Source organism: Mirounga angustirostris, unplaced genomic scaffold, assembly GCF_029215605.1.
Source record: "Mirounga angustirostris isolate CCGP_5_RB_7025 unplaced genomic scaffold, mMirAng1.0.hap1 SCAF_16, whole genome shotgun sequence".
In the NCBI taxonomy this organism is placed as follows: domain Eukaryota; kingdom Metazoa; phylum Chordata; class Mammalia; order Carnivora; family Phocidae; genus Mirounga; species Mirounga angustirostris.
The window spans coordinates 2,748,234-2,765,419 of NW_026991724.1; the positions used below are offsets into that span (position 1 = coordinate 2,748,234).

The window sequence follows — 17,186 nt, forward strand, 5'->3', positions numbered from 1 at the left end:
GTGAAGACCCCTGGAGAGTTAACTAGCACCCACTGCCCATGCCTGCTGACCATGCCCAGGCCTCGGACCATTTGCACAGACAGCGCAGTGCTCCCTGTGTCACACGAGCTGTGGCCACGCCACGGTGTTGCAGAACCCAGAAACACGTGTGCCGATCTGTGGCTGGCTCTGGGGGCATTTCCAAACACAGAAACAGTTTACCCTTTTTCAGGGGACATCTGAGGACGTGGCACGCTTCCCTTGGGCCATAAGCCCTAGACTAGTGGGACGCATGGCCCTTGCTCCCTCCATGGTGTGGGAGTTTTAATAAGATGCTTGGAGAGGCTTGTCACCATTGCTTCTCCCCAGACCACTCTTTCGAAGCCACAGGGTATGGCCTGTACCTTTTCTGCATCTCCCGCCCCCCAGAAAGCCTACCCTGTAAGAGTTGGAGGGAGCCTCTCGCTGATCATGCTCACGCTGGGGGCTTTCTGCCTCTGCTCGGGGCCCGGAGTTGCCCTGGCCTTGGTGATGTCTCTTCAGCGTGTCAACACAACCCCAGGGGTCCTGGTGCTGGAAACAGTACCCTGGTCTGTCAACCTATGATCACCGGGGTGTATGTGCCCCTGAATCCAGCCCCTTGCAGTGGCAGACACGTGGAGGTGCTCAGTGTCCATGGCCGTTCTCTGTCACACTCGGCGACATCCCCTGCCCATCCCCAGAGCACATGCGTCAACACTGAGAAGGGCCTGTGATTTGTCTCGGCCCTAAAATCCATCTGTGTACCCTCGTGAGTGGATATGGCTTGTCTGCTGGACATGCCCAGCAAAGGTCTCTCTTCCTGAAACAGCCCAGAGTTCTGACGTGTTGATGCCCAGAAGATTCCAGAAGCAGAACAGGGAAGCACGGCCCCATGTGCTACCGTAGTTGGCCTCTGCTGCCTTGAGTTTCGACTTTCATTTGAGCTTCCCTCCTCTGGACTAAGGGGGCCAAAGGAAGCGAAGGGGGCTTTCATGGGAGGCCAGGGTGGAAGCCCATGAAATCGAAGTCCGTTGTGCCAGGGGAGGTGGATGTCAGGGGTGTGAGCTCAGGCTGCCGGGCCAGTCTCCCCACCCCATCTGCATGACCACACCGCCAGTTCCTAGGCAGAGGTGCTCAGAGGCAGACCCCAGCAGAAGTGGTCTTGTGGGCCACACTTCAGTTGCCCCTTTTCACTAGGCCCTGTGGCTGGAGGAAAGTGGGTGACCAGGAGCCGTGGAGCACAGTGCTTTAGGGACATGGGCTCTGGGTCTGAGTCCAAATTCCAGCTCTTATTAGCAGTGTCTGGAGCAAGCCCCCTGACCTGTCCATGCTCGGTTTCTGCCTCTGGAAGGCAGGAGTAGTCCTAGGACCTCCCTAAGGGAATCCCAAGAAGGGCCGAGGGGTGTGTGGGAAGAGGGCTTGCCATGGCCAGCACGCAGCATGCCTTGTGAACATGAACGTCTGCGGCGTGTCTGCTTGCCTGGACTCGGGGCCGTTGCGGCAGCCGGGCGGGAGGGGGCAGCAGAGGGCTGAGCCTCCTTCACCAGGGCTTTTCCCAGGAGCCCAGAGAACACTGCGGGGAGAGACTTCAAACTCAAGCAGTCATCAGGACCCCTGGAAATTTGTGAAGACTGGAGTCCTGGGTCCCACCTCCAGAGAGTTGAATCAAGTAGCTCTCAGGGCCACCCTCCCCCAATCTGCAGTTTCAACAGACACCCCACGTGTTTCAGATGAGGGCAGTTCGACACTGAGAATCACCATCAGAAATGAAGTCGTTGGGCTCAGGGGTCTTCTGGCCTGGAGGTTAGGAGGTCCTCCCTGGGAAGGGAGCAGAGTCTGTTCAGGTGCAGCATGCCGGAAGATGGGGAGCTCAGTGGCTCCCAAACTGAGTGCTCATTGGAAACCCCTGAGTCTAGGACCTTATAAAGTACAGAATCTTGCATCTTGTATGGCACCCACCCTCCCCCCACACACACACCCTCGGACAGACTGGCAGATCTCTAGGGAAGCAGGGTGAGACATGCGTGGGTCTTGTGGCCACTCCTGTCTGGGTACCACAGAGCTCCTAAGGACATTAGCCACTGCCCTTCATAGGTGGTGAGGACGGTATTGTTAGAGATAAGGAAACTGAGGCTCAGAGGTGATAGGGCTTGCCCAGGTTCAGTGGTGACAGAGCAGGGACTGTAACTTCATCTCTCCACTTCCTCTGGAATAGCTGCCGGCTAGTGGGGGCTTGGAAGGCAGGGAGCCAGGCCTTTATGCACTCCTACTCCCCTCCTTGTCCCCAGCTCTCCAGCCCCAAAGAGAGAAGAAAACTGGGACAGATGGGCTTTGATGGGCCGGGCACCTTCCCATCAGAAACACATATCCTGAGTGCCTTCCAGCCAGATGTGGACCAGAGGTGGGCGCGAGGGAGGGAGGGAGCTCCATGGGGTGAGGGCTGGCTGGGCCTTCAGTTCCTTCCCGCCGGGGACTGGGCAGCCAGGAGAATGCCAAGGCACTTCTGCGGCTGGGTCTGCGATGGGTCAGAGGCTAGGGTGCGCCCAGGACGTCAGCCCCCTCCCCCGAGTAGAACCCTGGAGTCCCTGGAATGTGTAATCCACAAACAGGAATTCTATGGCATAACCCTTGCCACTTCCCGCTTCCAGGAGTTTTATTACTGGAGGGATTCATACACGTAGGGCAGCTTGACTGCATTGTTCCAAGACAGCCCCCACGGAGGTATGCTCAGAGGTTTTTGAATTAATTCTACCTAGGATGCCCCTATGCTAGAATGATACCCGTTTATGCACACAGCGCACATGGTTTTGCACCAAACTCAGAAATGCCTTTACATTTCAAAGACTGCAACTTGTATATGCATGGCACGCTTTTGTGGGGGTGCGCCGGCGGTGGGAGCGCGCTGGTGATTGGAGCTTGTCCCTGGCCCCTGTGCACATCAGGGATGAAACGGGCCCCGGGGAAGATACAGCCCAAGCGAGCGGGTTTCCGAGAGGCGCCAGCAGCAGCTGCAGCAGCGTCCTGCGATCTCAAACGTGGGTCCTGATTCAGGCCCTTTCCGAGCCAAGCTTTCCTCGCGGGGAAGGCTTCTCTCTCATCCCCAGGGCCTGGGTCAGACCGGGAGACAGAGGCCAGGCCCAGCCTGGAGCTCCCCGGCCAGTTTTCCTGCACAGGCCCCTCTGCGTGCCTCCCACGCAGCCTGGCCTGGATGTGGGAGCAGTGGGAGAGCCCGCTGAGACGCAGGGTGCCGCCGGGGAGATGAGCGGGAAGCCGGGGCTCACCTCCGCCCCAGACTCTGGTCCAGCGGCACCAAAGCCAAGCACAGTCAGAACGCACTAGACCTCTGGCGTAAGGGGCCGGGCGGGGGGGGGGGGGGGACAAAAGAATGGGCGCAGAGGCTGGAGACGTTGCTGGAGACTGGGGAGCTTGCCGGTTGGGCTGGCATTGGGTTTCTCCTAATCAACCCCGCTTCCCGGAGCCTAGGTCCTAATTGGGGCTCAGTCTCCGTGGCGCAGGAGGGAGGACGCGGCCCACTCTTGCCTGTGGTCCTTGCCTGGATGCGAGCGCAGTGCTGAGTTTCTGCACTGGAGACCCCAGGGGATTTTCTCTGGCCTTGTTTTCCTGGGCACCAATGGGATGCTGTGGTGGCCTCCACCCCAGGAGGACAGTGCCTTCTCTGCTCGCCGCAAACGTGCTCCCAGAGTGCAGGGCCAGGCGCGTGCGGGCGACAGCGGGCTGCGCTGGGAGACCACGGCCCCGCCGCTTCGGCCCACCAGAGACCCCAGGGATGGAGTCACCGGCCTTTTCCTGTACCCTTTATCTCGGTTTTATAGACAGCGGTTAGTTTGAGACATTAATTGCTCGGGCGAGTTTGATAATTTTGATGTAACAGAGCACTGGAGAAATTACCCTCAAGTCCAAAATGTCAAATTTGAGAAGAACCAGGTTCAGAGGCTCGCGACCCCACGACGCAGAGAAACTGCGGTGGGTCCTGAATGGCCGCACAGACAATGTGATCTTACTGTTTGTTTTCTTAGGTAGGCGGGAATTGGAATAGAAAGAGGGTGGTCGGCTGGAGACACAGGTTTTAAACAGTGTTTTACCCCCACAATGACTTTGGGGAAGATGTTACTGAATGGAAATGTTTTTGTCACCTTGCTCTCCCACCAATGGTCCTTTTCTTGCTTAAATTTTACTCACTTCTCAGTTGGGGAAAACCAAGTGTAGAGCACCAAAAACAAACAAAAAACCCTCAAAAAACAAAAACAAAAGACAAAAACTGTACAAAAAAATTAAAGTTGTTTCATAATTTATAACAGCTAGGGTATGGTAACAGTAAAGCCTGAAACTCCAAGTAAAACTCTCATTGGTGGCAAAAAAAAAAAGTTAAAAGTTAAAAAAAAAAAAATCACATATATACTTATATCTATATGGTTTTCCCTGGGGAAAGGAGGAGCACAGTTTTTCTTTCAACGTCTGATTATATCTTTAAAACAAGAAATGACACTTAGGGGGGCAGAGGGCTCTTCTTAAAAAACAGAAGCCAAGAAAAATAGTTACTCATGTCCAGATTTCACTTCAGTGGGAAGTGAAGGATGGAAAGAGGAGGATTAGCAAAAAAAAAAAAGAAGAAGGGGGAAGAGAAAAGAAAAAGAAAAAAGTATTCAGAATCACCCATATTTTACAACAAACAAGTCTAGAGATCCCAAGCTGGCTTCCGTGTATATTTTGGGGTTTGGAAGATATTCTGCAATCCCAATCCCAATAAAATACTCATGTGATTTTATTTCTAGTTGATACAATGTTAAAGGCAATGTACAAATGTTATACATTTTTATTTTTGTTCTTTTTTTTAGGAAAAAATACACAAAAGGCAAAACATCCTCAAATTGTCATTTTATACAGTGCAGAAGGAAATTTAAAATACGTGTCACAAATGCTGCACCCCAGCAGCCAAATACTAAAAAAAGGGGGTAGTCCTTCATTTTATATATATATTTATATAAACATATGGAAATTTGTTTTTACACAGATCGGACTTTGTTTCAAATTTACAATGGATCTCTAAAAAAAAAAAATTCTACGCGGCAAATATTGCCAACAAAGTTACACCATTAATACTGATAAACGGAGGAGCCTATGCGGTGTTTCGATTATTAGAGAAAGAAAGTAGAATAAATAACAGGATGAGCCTTGCTATAGTTTAAAAAAGTGCCTTAACCTTTCTGCGTCGCCGCAATCCTGAATTCGTGCGCTCACCGGCCTTCCCTGTCCCCGTGCTGCGCCGTGACCCCCTTGCTCTCACACCAGCACGTTTTTTACAGTAGAGATCGGGAGACAGTCGGGTCTTGTGAGAAAAACACCCGCCAAAAAAGTCAAAATGCAACTGGAAACAAAACCAAAAGGACTGTAGAGAAGGCAGAGGAGGGCTGAGGGGAGGGCAGAGGCCCGGGGAGCCCCTGCTTCTGGGCTCCTTCTGGTTTCCTTTTGCAAGACGAACAGTGGCTTCAGAAATGCAAGTCCGCACAAAGATCCACCTGTGGTTGCTGGAGGGCTTCTGAGATAGGGAGGGAGACACGATTTCTGGCCCCCCCTTCCCTGCAAAACACAGCTCTAAGAGGAGACTTGCGCATTTCAAGACATTCTTCCCCCCCCCAAAAAAAATTAAAAATAAAGATAAATACTCAACCAAAAAATAAAAGTATTTGATAATGATGGTCTCACATGTTTGCCTTTCTTCTGAAAACCTTCCCCCACTTTTGCCATTGGAGGGAAGGTGGGGAGAGGCCTCAGCAGAATTCTTGTTTAGATGTTGAGGTTTCCGCCAATACAGCACCTTCTCAGCGGGCTTCGACTGGATCAAAAATAGATACTTTATTTACCAACAGCTGCAGTCAGACCAGGCCCCACAGCCACCATTTGTTAATTTTTTGAAGGAGTGGGGGAGGAGGTTCTGACCACCATGCTGGGTCTTTGCCTTGGGGATTCCTTTCCAAATAATCCGGGTGGGTAGGGGTCAGACCCTCGTCTTCTGCCTACGGTTATACCTCAAGAATAAAGCAGTTTCTTGCGATGGGTTCCGGGTCCCTGCGCCAGGCCGCCCGTGCCTGGAGGGTCCCACCAGCGGCGGCCTCACATCACGCAGGGCTTGATATCTTGGTAGGTGACCTGCTGGTGGTAGTAGGAGCCACTGCCGGCCGAGTGCATGGATGAGGATGCCATGGTGTTGAAGGAGAAGACGAACTCCTTGCGGTCACACATGCCGGGGGACTGGGAGTGATACCTCGGGATGCCTGCAAGGGAGGCAACAGAAGGGCAGGGAGCAGAGTTAGGGTCGGGGCCCCGGGCTCCAGGCGGAGAAGCCCCGCCACCCGGCTCCAGCGCACGGCCCTGCTGCCTCCCTACGCCCCACCGAGGTGCCAGACTCCCAGAGTTCCGGCCTCGGGCGGGTCCAGGCGGCCCTGGGTTTCAGGCCCTGGGCTCTGTGCTCCAGCAGAAGATCCCAGGACCCCAGCAATGACCCCTGCTCCCTGGGTGCCCGCTGTGTGGGCCTCTCTCGCCTCGGACACCAGAGCTCTGGGCGGGGGCTTCCTGAGGCTTAAGGGGAAGGGGTGAGGGGGCCGCCATGGACCAGCAGACCTCAAGGGGAGTCTGGCCTCCACCTCCATGGCCAGCCCAAGGCCTGTGCCTGGTGCTGGGGCACCCACTTCCCAACCCCAAAGCCTGCAGAGGCCCTGGTGTGGCTGGAGGCTTCTCCAGGGCAAGGGCCCCTTGGAGAACAGCCCCCTCCCCCAAGGGGTGGAGAGGCAGCAGAGCCAGGGAGTGTGAAGCAGCTCAAGCAGGGAGATCCCCGTGGAGAGCCGGGCCTCCAAACTCCAGGCCAGCTCCTGCCTCCCTCGGGTGGCTGACAGCTGAGCCCTGACAGGCCCTGCTTAGCTCCTCCGTGCCCTTTCCAGAACCAGGCCCAGAGAGGCTGGTGGGTGCGGAGAGGAGAGTGCCGGAGGGGGGACTCTTCTGCATCTCCTTCTCAGAGGGGTAGGGAGGAGTGTACCTGGGGAACTGAAAGCCTGGATCCTCAGAAACAAAGAGTCTGTGGGGCCTGCACCTCTAACTCTTGCTTTGGGCCTGGCCACAGCCCCTCTCTGCCTCTGTCATCACAAAATGTCCCCCAACTCGACCTTCCCACAGCCAGGCCTGGTTCCCTGGGAGGTGTGGGTGCTGGGCCTCTGAGCACCCAGCCCAGGCAGCTTTGGGCCTAACTCTCCCTTTCTGCCCCGGCAGCTTTCCGGTGCCGATTACAGGGGAGGCCCAGCCAGCTGGCCAAGACTGGGCTTGGGCTCCATCCTGGGAACTTGCTGTGAGGTGTGAGGGAGCTGAGGACTCAAAGAAATGTAGAATATTGGGTTCTTTTTGGTGAGGAAGGGGCCTACTTGGCCAGGCTAGGGAGCTGGGAGTTGGAACCGAAAAGGAGAAACAATTATCTTGGCCTAAATTCCACCCCTTCACCTTTCAAAGGGCGGCACCCTTCTCACCCTTCAAAGGGCGGCATACAAGGCTGAGAGATACTCTGGAGAGCTGATGCCTCCCCAAGCAGTGGGGTTGGCACCCCACGGAAGTGGCATCGAGCTCTCGCCCAGGGCGGTCAGCGGTTTGGGGGCTGGGTTCAGCGCACTGACAGAGACCGGAGTCCCCCAGGACTAGGACAGCCCTGGTCTCCCCACTCACCTTGCAACTCAGCTGGGGCGTTGTGACTGTTCTGGTGTAGATACGGCTGGTCCAGGGAGTGTGTGGAGAGACTGCCAGACAGGGGGTTGGCCGCGGGGTTGCAGGGGGACAGGGGCTGCTGCTTGATGTAGGAGGCGCCGCTGTTGAGGGCTGCGGAGGCCGAGGGCGGCCAGGCGGCCGTGGAGCCCGAGTAGACTGCGTGCGGCTCCATGACCCCACTGGCGGCCGCAGGCAGCAGCGGGGAGGCAGGCACCGAGCTGTCGTGGTGCGGGTACTCACCGGCCGCTGCACCGCCACAGCTGCCCATGTACGAGTGGCCGCCGTTGGTGGGCAGGTGTGGCACCGAGTGGCCGGGCAAAGCCATGCCGTCCACGTTGCCCGGCAAGTGGCCGTTCATCATGCCCAGGCCACCCTCCAGCGCCAGGCTGTTGGGCGGGCACGAGAGGCCGCCGGCGGAGCTCTGGAAGCCGTAGGTGTCCGGGAGGTGGTTGAAGCCGAGCCCGTTCATCATGCTGTACATGGGCTTGAGCGCCTGGCATTTCCTTCGGAAGCCGCGCGGCCGCCGCCGAAAGGAGCCCTCCTCGAACATGAACTCGCTTGCCGGGTCGATGGTCCAGTAGTGGCCCTTGCCAGGCCGCCCGAGGCCCTTGGGCAGCTTGATGAAGCACTCGTTGAGTGAGAGGTTGTGGCGCACGGAGTTCTTCCAGCCCTGGTAGGAGCCGCGGAAGAAGGGGAAGCGGCTCTGCAGGAACTGGTAGATCTCGCTGAGCGTCAGGCGCTTGGTGGGCGAGCTCTGGATGGCCATGACGATGAGCGCGATGTACGAGTAGGGCGGCTTCTCGGGGCGCCGGATGCCGGCGTTGGTCTTCTTGGCCTTGGACGGGCCGGACGACGCGGGGTCCATGGCCGCGCCGCCTCCCCCGCCGCCGCCGCCGCCGCCGCCGCCGTGCGGTGGCTGCTGCTTCTCGGGCGCCGAAGACATCGGGTGGCTGCTGCCGCCGCCGCTGCCGCCGCTGCTCTGCGCCGCCGACGAGCCGGGAGGAGGAGGAGGAGGAGGAAGAGGAGGGGGGGCAGGAGGGCGAGGGGGAGGGGGCTGCGCGCGCGGGGCTGGCTGCACCTCTGCCGTCATCCGCGGCCACTTCTCCGGAGCGGGCCTCGGCGCGCCCTCCCCCGCCCGTCCTCCCCGAGGAGCTGCTGGATCCGCCGGCGGTTGGCGCGGAGCCCCCCTCTCCCCAGCTCCCTCCTCCCCCACCTCTCTCTCCTCCCTCTTTCCCTCTCGCCTCCCACTAGGGAAGGAGCCGAGCGGAGGCTGAGGGCAACCTCTTTGCAGCCCCGGCAGAGGCCGCGAGGAAGCCCCCCCCCGCCGGTTTTTGGGGAAGGCACCACCTCCGGGGCCTGCGGCCGTGCGCCCCCGCGGGGAGCGGCACTGCGCCCCCGCCACCCGTGTCGCTCGGCTCCACGAGTCCAGCCAGGCCGGCCTCACTGCATCTTCTCTCCGCGGCGTCTCGCGGGCCGGCCTAAGACCCTCCAGGAGGGCCCTCCCCTCCCTGCCCCCCTCCGGCCCGCGTTGGTGGGCGCTTTAAAGGGCCCCCACCCTCGCCGCCCGGCGGCCGCCTGCAACACCGCCCCGCCTCCACCAACCTGGCGAGCAAGTGTTAATGCGCCCTCCGCCCGCGGTTCAGCCCCGCTCCGCGCAGGCCCCCCGCCTCCCCCGCCCGGAGGCGCGGGCACCCGGGGCCTTTCCCGACGCGCACAGCCCGGTGGCAGGTCGCAACTGCAGCGCCGGCAGCGGGCACCGGGCCGTGGCCACCGCGGGCACAGCCGGTTCGGCCACGGGCCCCCGCGGCCAGCGGGCGTACGTTCCCGTGAGGGACCGCCTACCCGCTCTCCCCGCCCCGGGAAGGACTGCGCTGCGCCCGGGACTTTTTGGACTCGCCCAGAAGCGCGCGAGCAGGCGGGTAGCCGCGGGAGCCGAGCGCGGGCGGAAAACGAAAGCTCAGGGCGGGCCGCTGCCGCTTTGTCTCGGGCTCCGCGGGCCGGGCGGGAGCCAGTGAGAACCAGCGGCCCTGTGGGGCCCCAAATCAGACAAGCCTCCCGGAACAAGCGGCCTCGCTCATTCGCTCATTCACGCACACACATGCACGCATTGGTGCACGTGCAAACCCGGTAAATTACGAAGAGGCCGAAGTGCAAACTCACGCTCCTGCGAGCCTTCCCACTCACGCGCACACCTCGCTCAGGCACGTATGCCCCAAGTAATGCGCTCACTCACTCGCACACAATAGGCCCACAGGAGCTTCCATCCTCACCTACCCTCATTCACGTGTACACTAGCCACGTTTGGATCTGAACCCACATGCTGCCCAGCCCCCCCCCAACACACGCACACAATGGAAATCCGCCCATTTGGCCCCGAAGCTCCGGTGTCCCCACTTTCCAAGAACAGGTTCCGATTTCTCATAGATGGTAAAGGCCCTGGCAGGAAGTTTATACGGCTCAACGTAAACACGTTCTGGGGGATTCTTTAATAATAATAATAGAGAATTCCGCGTGCGCGGGGGGAGTTGGCCTAATGCCCCTGTGGGCTCGGCCTGCCGCTGCCGCGGGGCCTGACACTACGCGCCAGGCCAGGTTCCGGAAAGCAGCCTGCGCGGGCGGGGAGCACAGGCCCCGGCGGCCCTCTCGCGCCAGGCTGTCCGCAGCAGGGGGCTCGCACGCACGCCTTCCCTCGCAGTACCGGGGTGCGGGCTAGGGCTGGGTGGGAGGACAGCGGCGCCGAGCGCGGGACCGCGCAGGAGCTGGGCGCGACACGGCAAGCAGGGACCCAGGTGAGTGCTGTTCGCGCGCTGACTGCAGGACACCGAGCCCAGCCTCTCCGGCCGGGGCCCTGGGTCGAGTGTAGGGCGGAGAGGGAATTTTTCAAGGGCCGTCGCGAGGAGCCTAGATGCCTGGCCCTGGCGGGAGCCTGGGCAACACACAGATGCCAGGAGTGCCGGGAGGTTGGGAGTGCGCCCGCCCCGCGGCGCCTTTCAAAGCCCACCGTCCTCTCGGGTTCCTCTGGCTTCCTTGTCCCCTGCTGTCCCCTCTCCTCGCTCAGACGCCTTCAGGCACGGCGGTAGACGCCTCGTCGCCTTCGGGGCGCCTGGCAGGTCTGTGCTAGGAGCTGGGGGGCTCGAAGGCGTAACGTGCCCAGCGGTCGCTGCCTTCCCAGGCCGAGTGGCGCTCGCGGGAGCCGAGAGTCTCCTTCTCCGCGCTGCGCTTCCACTGGGCTCCCCCGTCTAGGGGAAGGCTGCGTGGAACGGGACCAAGTTGTGCGTGGCTGTGTCTTGGCGCAGGTGGGCGCGCACCCGCAGACCCATCCCCATTTCACACAGCCCAGCCAGCATCCGCCCACCGCTGAGACCCTGAGCATGGCCCGCAGCCTCCAGTACATCTTCTCGGTGAATACCCCTCACACAGCTTAGGAGCCTCGCTCCAAGGCACAGGCCTGCCCACCGCAGAGGACACGCTTTCGGTGAAGTGCACACACGCCTGCACTGTGCGTTCGCCCACGCACAGCCCCTCCATTCGCTCGTACACATGTCCATGCTCGCACGCATTCTTACATTCTCTCCATCACTTTTTTTTTTTTTTTTTGGCCAAACGGCAGCTGCAGGCTAGGAGGCCCTGGCGGTGCCGGGAGGGAAGTTCCCGAGAAGGGGTCGCTACTGCCAACTGCTGGGAGCACATCTGGTGTTTAGTAGAGAGGCCAGCGGGGGAGGCTGCCCCACTCCCCAGCCTGCTAGGGGTGCAGCCCTACCCTGCAGCTCCCAGAAACCGGGAGGATTTCTCTGACAGGGTACCTTCAAAGTGAGGGAGCTCTATAGGACGTGCAATTGTGGGAGGCTTTTTTCCAGTAGCCCCTTCCCTCTTGGGTCCTCTCCATTTGGGAGGGGGCTGTAGATGCCATCTTTGGCTAAACCCCCAGATCATTTCCTCCCTCCAGCACATGGTGGTCTTTCACTGGCTCCCCTGGGGGTTCCTCTGTGTTTTGGGGTAGGGGAGCTTCTGCCTTCCTGGGGAGGAAGTGTGGAGTTGGGGCCCCACCTGGCCTCCACTTACCCCTCGGGCTCTGACAGCAAACCAGACTTTGCAGGGAAGGGGCAGCAGTTACCTTGCCCAGGGACAGGGGGCCGAGTGGCCTGGATCCTCAGCAATGCAGCAAATGGAAGCTCTTTCCAACCCCTATCTCCACCCAGGAGGGAGGTAAAGGTGGGAGTGTGAGAAGACGGGGAAGGGAAATGAGCTCCCAGCTCTGTAATTTGGAGGGGACCCCCCCTCAATTCTAGGAAAAACCACATCCATAGCAAGGAGGGCTTTTCTGTATGCCCAGAAAGGAGGCTCTCAGCTCTTAAGTTGCCCAGAGAAGTCTCGCTTGATCTTACATTTTGAAGTGGGGAAACTGAGGCCCACCAAGAACCTGGCCTGGGTCAGCCAGCGCCGCCCAGCAAACACCTCTCCATCTTTTCTCTCTACCCCCAAAGACAGACCCTCCCCCAGAAGCTCCAATGCAGGTGGAGGGTGGAGAGAGTGAGTTTAGAGAAGCTTCTGTGGCCCCCCTGCAAGCCCCTGGCTTCCCGGGTGCACAGGCGCAGAGAGACCCTTTGGAGAGCAGGTGATAAAATAGTAATAGCTGTCACAGATACAGTGCCAGTAATAGGACTTCTCAAGCTCAACCGCTGGCTGCACCAGGTGCTGACCGCAGCCTTATCAACACCCCTTGGATGTTCTTAACCTTTCCATGGGGTGTGAATCCCTTTGACAGACCACTGAAAACTAGATCCTCTCCGCCCTCCCACCCCCAGAAGGCGCATACATGCGACATTCATAGAGTGGTTTTCAGGGTCTCACCAAACACCTGGAGCCTGTCCATGAACCCATACCTCCCATCTACGAACCCAGGACCCAGGTTAAATGCCCCAAAAATACTTGTTTAATCTTCACAGAAGCCTCGAGGAAGTCACTATTATCCCTCCCTTTACAGATGGTCCCCAGCCCTGGTTATCCCATGCCCTGGGTCATCCTGCAGAGCCAGGATGCAAATCCAGATCTCACCACAGAACCAGGAGTTAAGCCACAGGGGAGCGAGGGTCTGCAGTGGAAAAGGCAGAGACACTCTGCCTGCACGCTGGGAATTGTCATGGTCCAGATTTGAATCCCGCATTCACCATGTAGGGATGTTACATAAGCTATTAGTGCCTTAGTTTATTTTGGTGAGGAGAGATGGTTGTTGGTTGATTTTTTAACAGCTTTATTGTGATATAATGGACACATAACATTGTGTAAATTTAAAATGTACAGTTTAAAATGTACAGTGTTGATTGAATACATTTATGTGTTGCAAAATGATCGCCATCACGCATCCCTCATTCCTCCATGCCACCTCTATCCCGACGACGCGTAGTTACCATTTCTTTTGTGTGTGACAGCATTTAAGATCTACTTTCTTAGCAGTATTCAAGCATTAATTAATATTCAAGCTGTAATCATCATGCTGTGTACCTTAGGCTTTTCATCTAAAAGGGGGACAAATAACGGCACTGATTCTCAGGGCTGTTGTGAGCATTGAGCAAGCATGTGCAGAGAAAGACTTAGGCAATCCTAGAGACAGAAACAAACAAAACCCCCGGGGCCCAGCTCATGGAGCAGGCGGAGAAAATACAGACGGAGATGTGGGCAGCTTTTTCTTCTTAGCTTAAAGAGATCCATGAAGACAACCCTCCCATCCCAAATCAAATCTGCGCCCCAGCTTTAGCCCCAGGAATCCTAAATTGGGGTGGGGGTGTGTAAAAACAGACACGCCTGCCATGTCTCCTACTCCCCGAGCCCAAGGTATTTTTACTGGCTAATTGCTTAAGTGAAGCCGCCTCGGCGGAGAGTGCGCCGTAACCCGAGCAGGGAACCAGATCCAGCTCGGATTGTGCCCGGCCGGCCGGCCCAGCGGGGGGGGCGGGGGTGAAGGCAGCAGCCGACCACCCACCGAGAGGGCAGCCGCCCTGTCCCCCACTATCCCTGCTCTGCATTAGCGCGGGGCCTGAGCGTCCCTTGTCCCTGCTCCTTCCAACCCCTTGCCAGCGATGTCCCAAGGCGGCACAAGGTAGGGCAGGCGGGGCCCCAGACCTGAGGTGGGCGCTGGGCAGTTAGGGAAGCCGCCTGGCCTGGCAGAGTCAGTAGGGAGGCCCGGGGTGGTGGGGTGGTGGTGGGGTATCTGTGGGTGAAAATGTGGCCCTGGGGACAGGGGACTGTGGGGAGAAGTCAGGGTCAGGAGACAGGGCAGCCCCCCTTCCCTGGGTTATAGGATGATTTGTGCACAAAGTACGTGGAACGTTTCTCTGCGGGCGCCAGATGTACACACATATGATGCATGCCCACGTGTAGAAAATCGGCCCGGGGAGGCAGACACTGCAGGACGTGGGGGCGCCTGGCTGCCTTTTGATCTCGCGGTTGTGAGTTCGAGCCCCACCTTGGGCAGTTTACTTTTAAAAAATGAGAGAGAGAGGGGCGCCTGGGTGGCTCAGATGGTTAAGCATCTGCCTTCGGCTCAGGTCATGATCCCAGGGTCCTGGGATCGAGCCCCACATCAGGCTCCTGGCTCAGCGGGGAGCCTGCTTCTCCCTCTTCCTCTGCTTCTCCCACTGCTCATGCTCTCTCTCTATATATATCTCTGTGTCTCAAATGAATAAATAAAATCTTTAATAAAATAAAATAAAATAAATTTAAAAATGAGAGAGAGAGAGAAAGCTGCAAGAAATAGAGAGGCCCGGAGTAGGGTAAGATGAGGTCCATGCCGGCATGTTGTGGGCACTACGGCGTCGGGCAGGTGTGCAACACGAGGTCCGTGTGCACAGAACAGCGTGCGGTGTGCACATCTAACTCGTTTCCGTGCTGAGGCTCCCAGGAGGGGAGTGCGGTGCAGTAGCTTCCCTTGGAACTAATGTTGTCAGATTCAGTCAGTAGAACTCGTTATGTGGGTAGAATACGCGAGTCCACTCTGAGGTGTTCCATACATCACACACACAGAACAGTCTCAGGGCGGATACGACGTAATGGGTTCCCGACCCAGAACATTATAGGCTCTTTGGACCATGTGATATAGAATTACATAGCCTGCTGTAGGTGCGTGTGCTCTCGTGGGTTATGTCCGCGAACATTGTAAAAAGCGCACCCTTTGATGCCTGCGGGCGCAGATCACCCCGGGAGAGGCACTGGGGCACCACGCATCCTGGGTGCAGGATAGCACAAGGACACCCAGCCGCCAGTGTTCATGCAGAGCGCGAATAGCTGAGCGGACAGATGGCAGGGGATTCGAGTGTGATCAGACACACGGGATGGTCATGCACGGAGCACACCACGAACGCTGTGGGCCTGCGTGCCCTGGCTGGTCACTAGCTCACAAAACCGTAACTCTGGAAGGTGTTTCTCTCTTCGTCTCAGGCCCCAGAGAAGGGAAGTGACTCTCCTACTTTACTTTTCTGGCAACGGAGTGACTTTTAGGCACTGGTCACGCTGGCAAGGGTGGGTGATTCTCGGAGTGGACTGGAGATGTGGGGACACGGTGCTTCTGTGTCCGTCACAGAGAGGCCGTGAGCTCAGGACCCTGTGGAATGAGCCCTGGAAGGGAGCTCTGACTTGTGGAGAGCCCCAGCGCCTGGGCGCGCTGCGGCCATCGGGAAAGCTGATCTGCAGTGCACTCCTCATTTGGGGGGGCTGCCCCTACCTGTACTCACTGCCGCCCAACCAAACTCCAAACCCCAGTGGCCCTGTTCTGCCCTCTTGTCAGCAGCAAGCCAGACTCTGGCCCCTGCCTCCGAGGCTCTTCACGGGTGACCCCAAGGTGTGGAGAGAGTGCCAGCGCCCTTCTGCACAGATGGGGCTTGGAAACCCCACCTCTGGGGACCCCCCCACCGGCCACGTCAGGGGAGTCGCTGAGGGGAGAGTCAGCCACACCCCAACCCTGGCAGATAGTCTTCCCCGGTCAGCGGCACATTAGAGACACTTTCACATGTTGGTCAAGGAAAAAAACAAGTCGCGTGCTTGGGCTCTTGCAGCCCTGAGCTCACCCCTCTATTCGGGCACTTTACCCAAAAGCACACATTTTCCATGACGTTCTTCAATGAAATATTTGACAACACTGCAGCCTAGGAATTTACAGCTCTCTTCCCTGTGAGATTTTTGGGAGTTTTCTGGCATTAGCAGTGCCTGAGACTGCTCCCGGGACACTGAGCGTCCTGGGGCTCCCGTTCCGGATGCCTGGGCTGTCTGCGGCTCTCCTTCTTCCCACAGAGGCATCCCAGTATATTTTTACCCTCGCTGCTTGGACAGCTGTGCTCAGAAAGATGGGGCAGAGATGTCCCTTCTCGCACGGGCGTGTGTGCGTCTGTGAGGATGTGTTGTGCGTGGGGGAGAGGGGTGTCTCCCAGATTTACCTTTCCAACAAATGCCCAGGAAGGAGAGAGAACTGATGCCCAGAAGGTGCAGCTGGGCCGAAGGGGCTCTGGCCCCGGGCTTACTCAGAGGGTGGGGCTCCCAGTAGAAATAAATCCTGAGGTGGGAGGGGCAGTGCCCAGGGAAGATGCAAATGAATTCTGTGTGAAGTTCCAAAAAGAAACAAACCAAAAGGAAAATATAAATTAAATTTCAAGGGCTAGGTATTTTGTGTTTCTCAGAGTTGAGGGAGAGTAAAACACACACACACAGACCATGGAGAAGAGGGCGTTGGAACAGAGTGAGGTCAGAGAATTGGGGGCCAGGCAAGGTGGAGAGATGAAAGGGGGGGCTCAGATTTGTTCCTTAATCAAAAGCAGCAATTCGTTCCCAGAAAGCTGCCTGTGTGTGCAGTCGAAATGTGCCTGTTGGTCTCCATTTATAGCTGGTGGTGCTCTGTCTATTCCCATTCAGGGGGCGTTGAAAATGATGAAAATAAGTGTTATTTTTATGGAGAAAACAAAATCTGCCGAGCTGTGGCACAGCTTGGGAAGGAAGGGATGGACAGAGGAAGGGGCTTTACCTGCCTGAGGGTTCGGGCCCATAGGCCAGGGTTTGCTGAGAAAATGGAGGTGACACCCTCTTCCCACGCATTCCCCGCGTGGTCTGGCTGCGCCCTCTTGTCCCAGCCGGGTTGTAACTCGGCTGCCGCAGGGACCCTGGAAAGATCTGCGTGTGGGCGCATGAGGACTTGCATAGCTCTGCTGGGCCTGTTTCCTGCACGTTTGATTGGAGGGGCAGCTCTAGTGTGTGCATGGCATGGGGAAGGTGGCACAGCTCCTGGGAAGTCAGAGCCGGGTGGGGTGCTGGGCAGTATGGCACAGATGCCCGGGAGATGTGGACCCCCTCCCCTCCTCCGAGAAGGACCCAGGGATATTTGGTCATTAGAACCCAGAGACACCTAGAGTCAGAGACACAGAGAGCAAGACCTCAAGAAG

The 17,186-nt window shown here is 57.8% G+C and overlaps 1 protein-coding gene across 1 annotated transcript; it reads right to left on the bottom strand.

Moving 5' to 3' along the window:
* Positions 1-3,548: 3,548 nt before the first annotated feature.
* On the bottom strand, positions 3,549-9,689 carry FOXF1 (forkhead box F1). The gene is made up of 2 exons (XM_045890617.3): positions 7,726-9,689; positions 3,549-6,293 (listed from the first exon to the last, which is right to left on the bottom strand). Exons 1-2 carry the CDS (start codon positions 8,852-8,854, stop codon positions 6,133-6,135), a joined length of 1,290 nt encoding a protein of 429 aa, XP_045746573.2. The 5' UTR covers positions 8,855-9,689; the 3' UTR covers positions 3,549-6,132.
* Between the last annotated feature and the right edge of the window lie 7,497 nt (positions 9,690-17,186).

Excerpts from the sequence above, each read along its gene's own strand:
- FOXF1 (XM_045890617.3), bottom strand. The coding sequence starts at position 8,854 with ATGACGGCAGAGGTGCAGCCAGCCCCGCGCGCGCAGCCCCCTCCCCCT. Across the intron at positions 6,294-7,725 it reads CGCCCCAGCTGAGTTGCAAG|GCATCCCGAGGTATCACTCC; the intron begins GTGAGTGGGGAG and ends CCTCCCTTGCAG.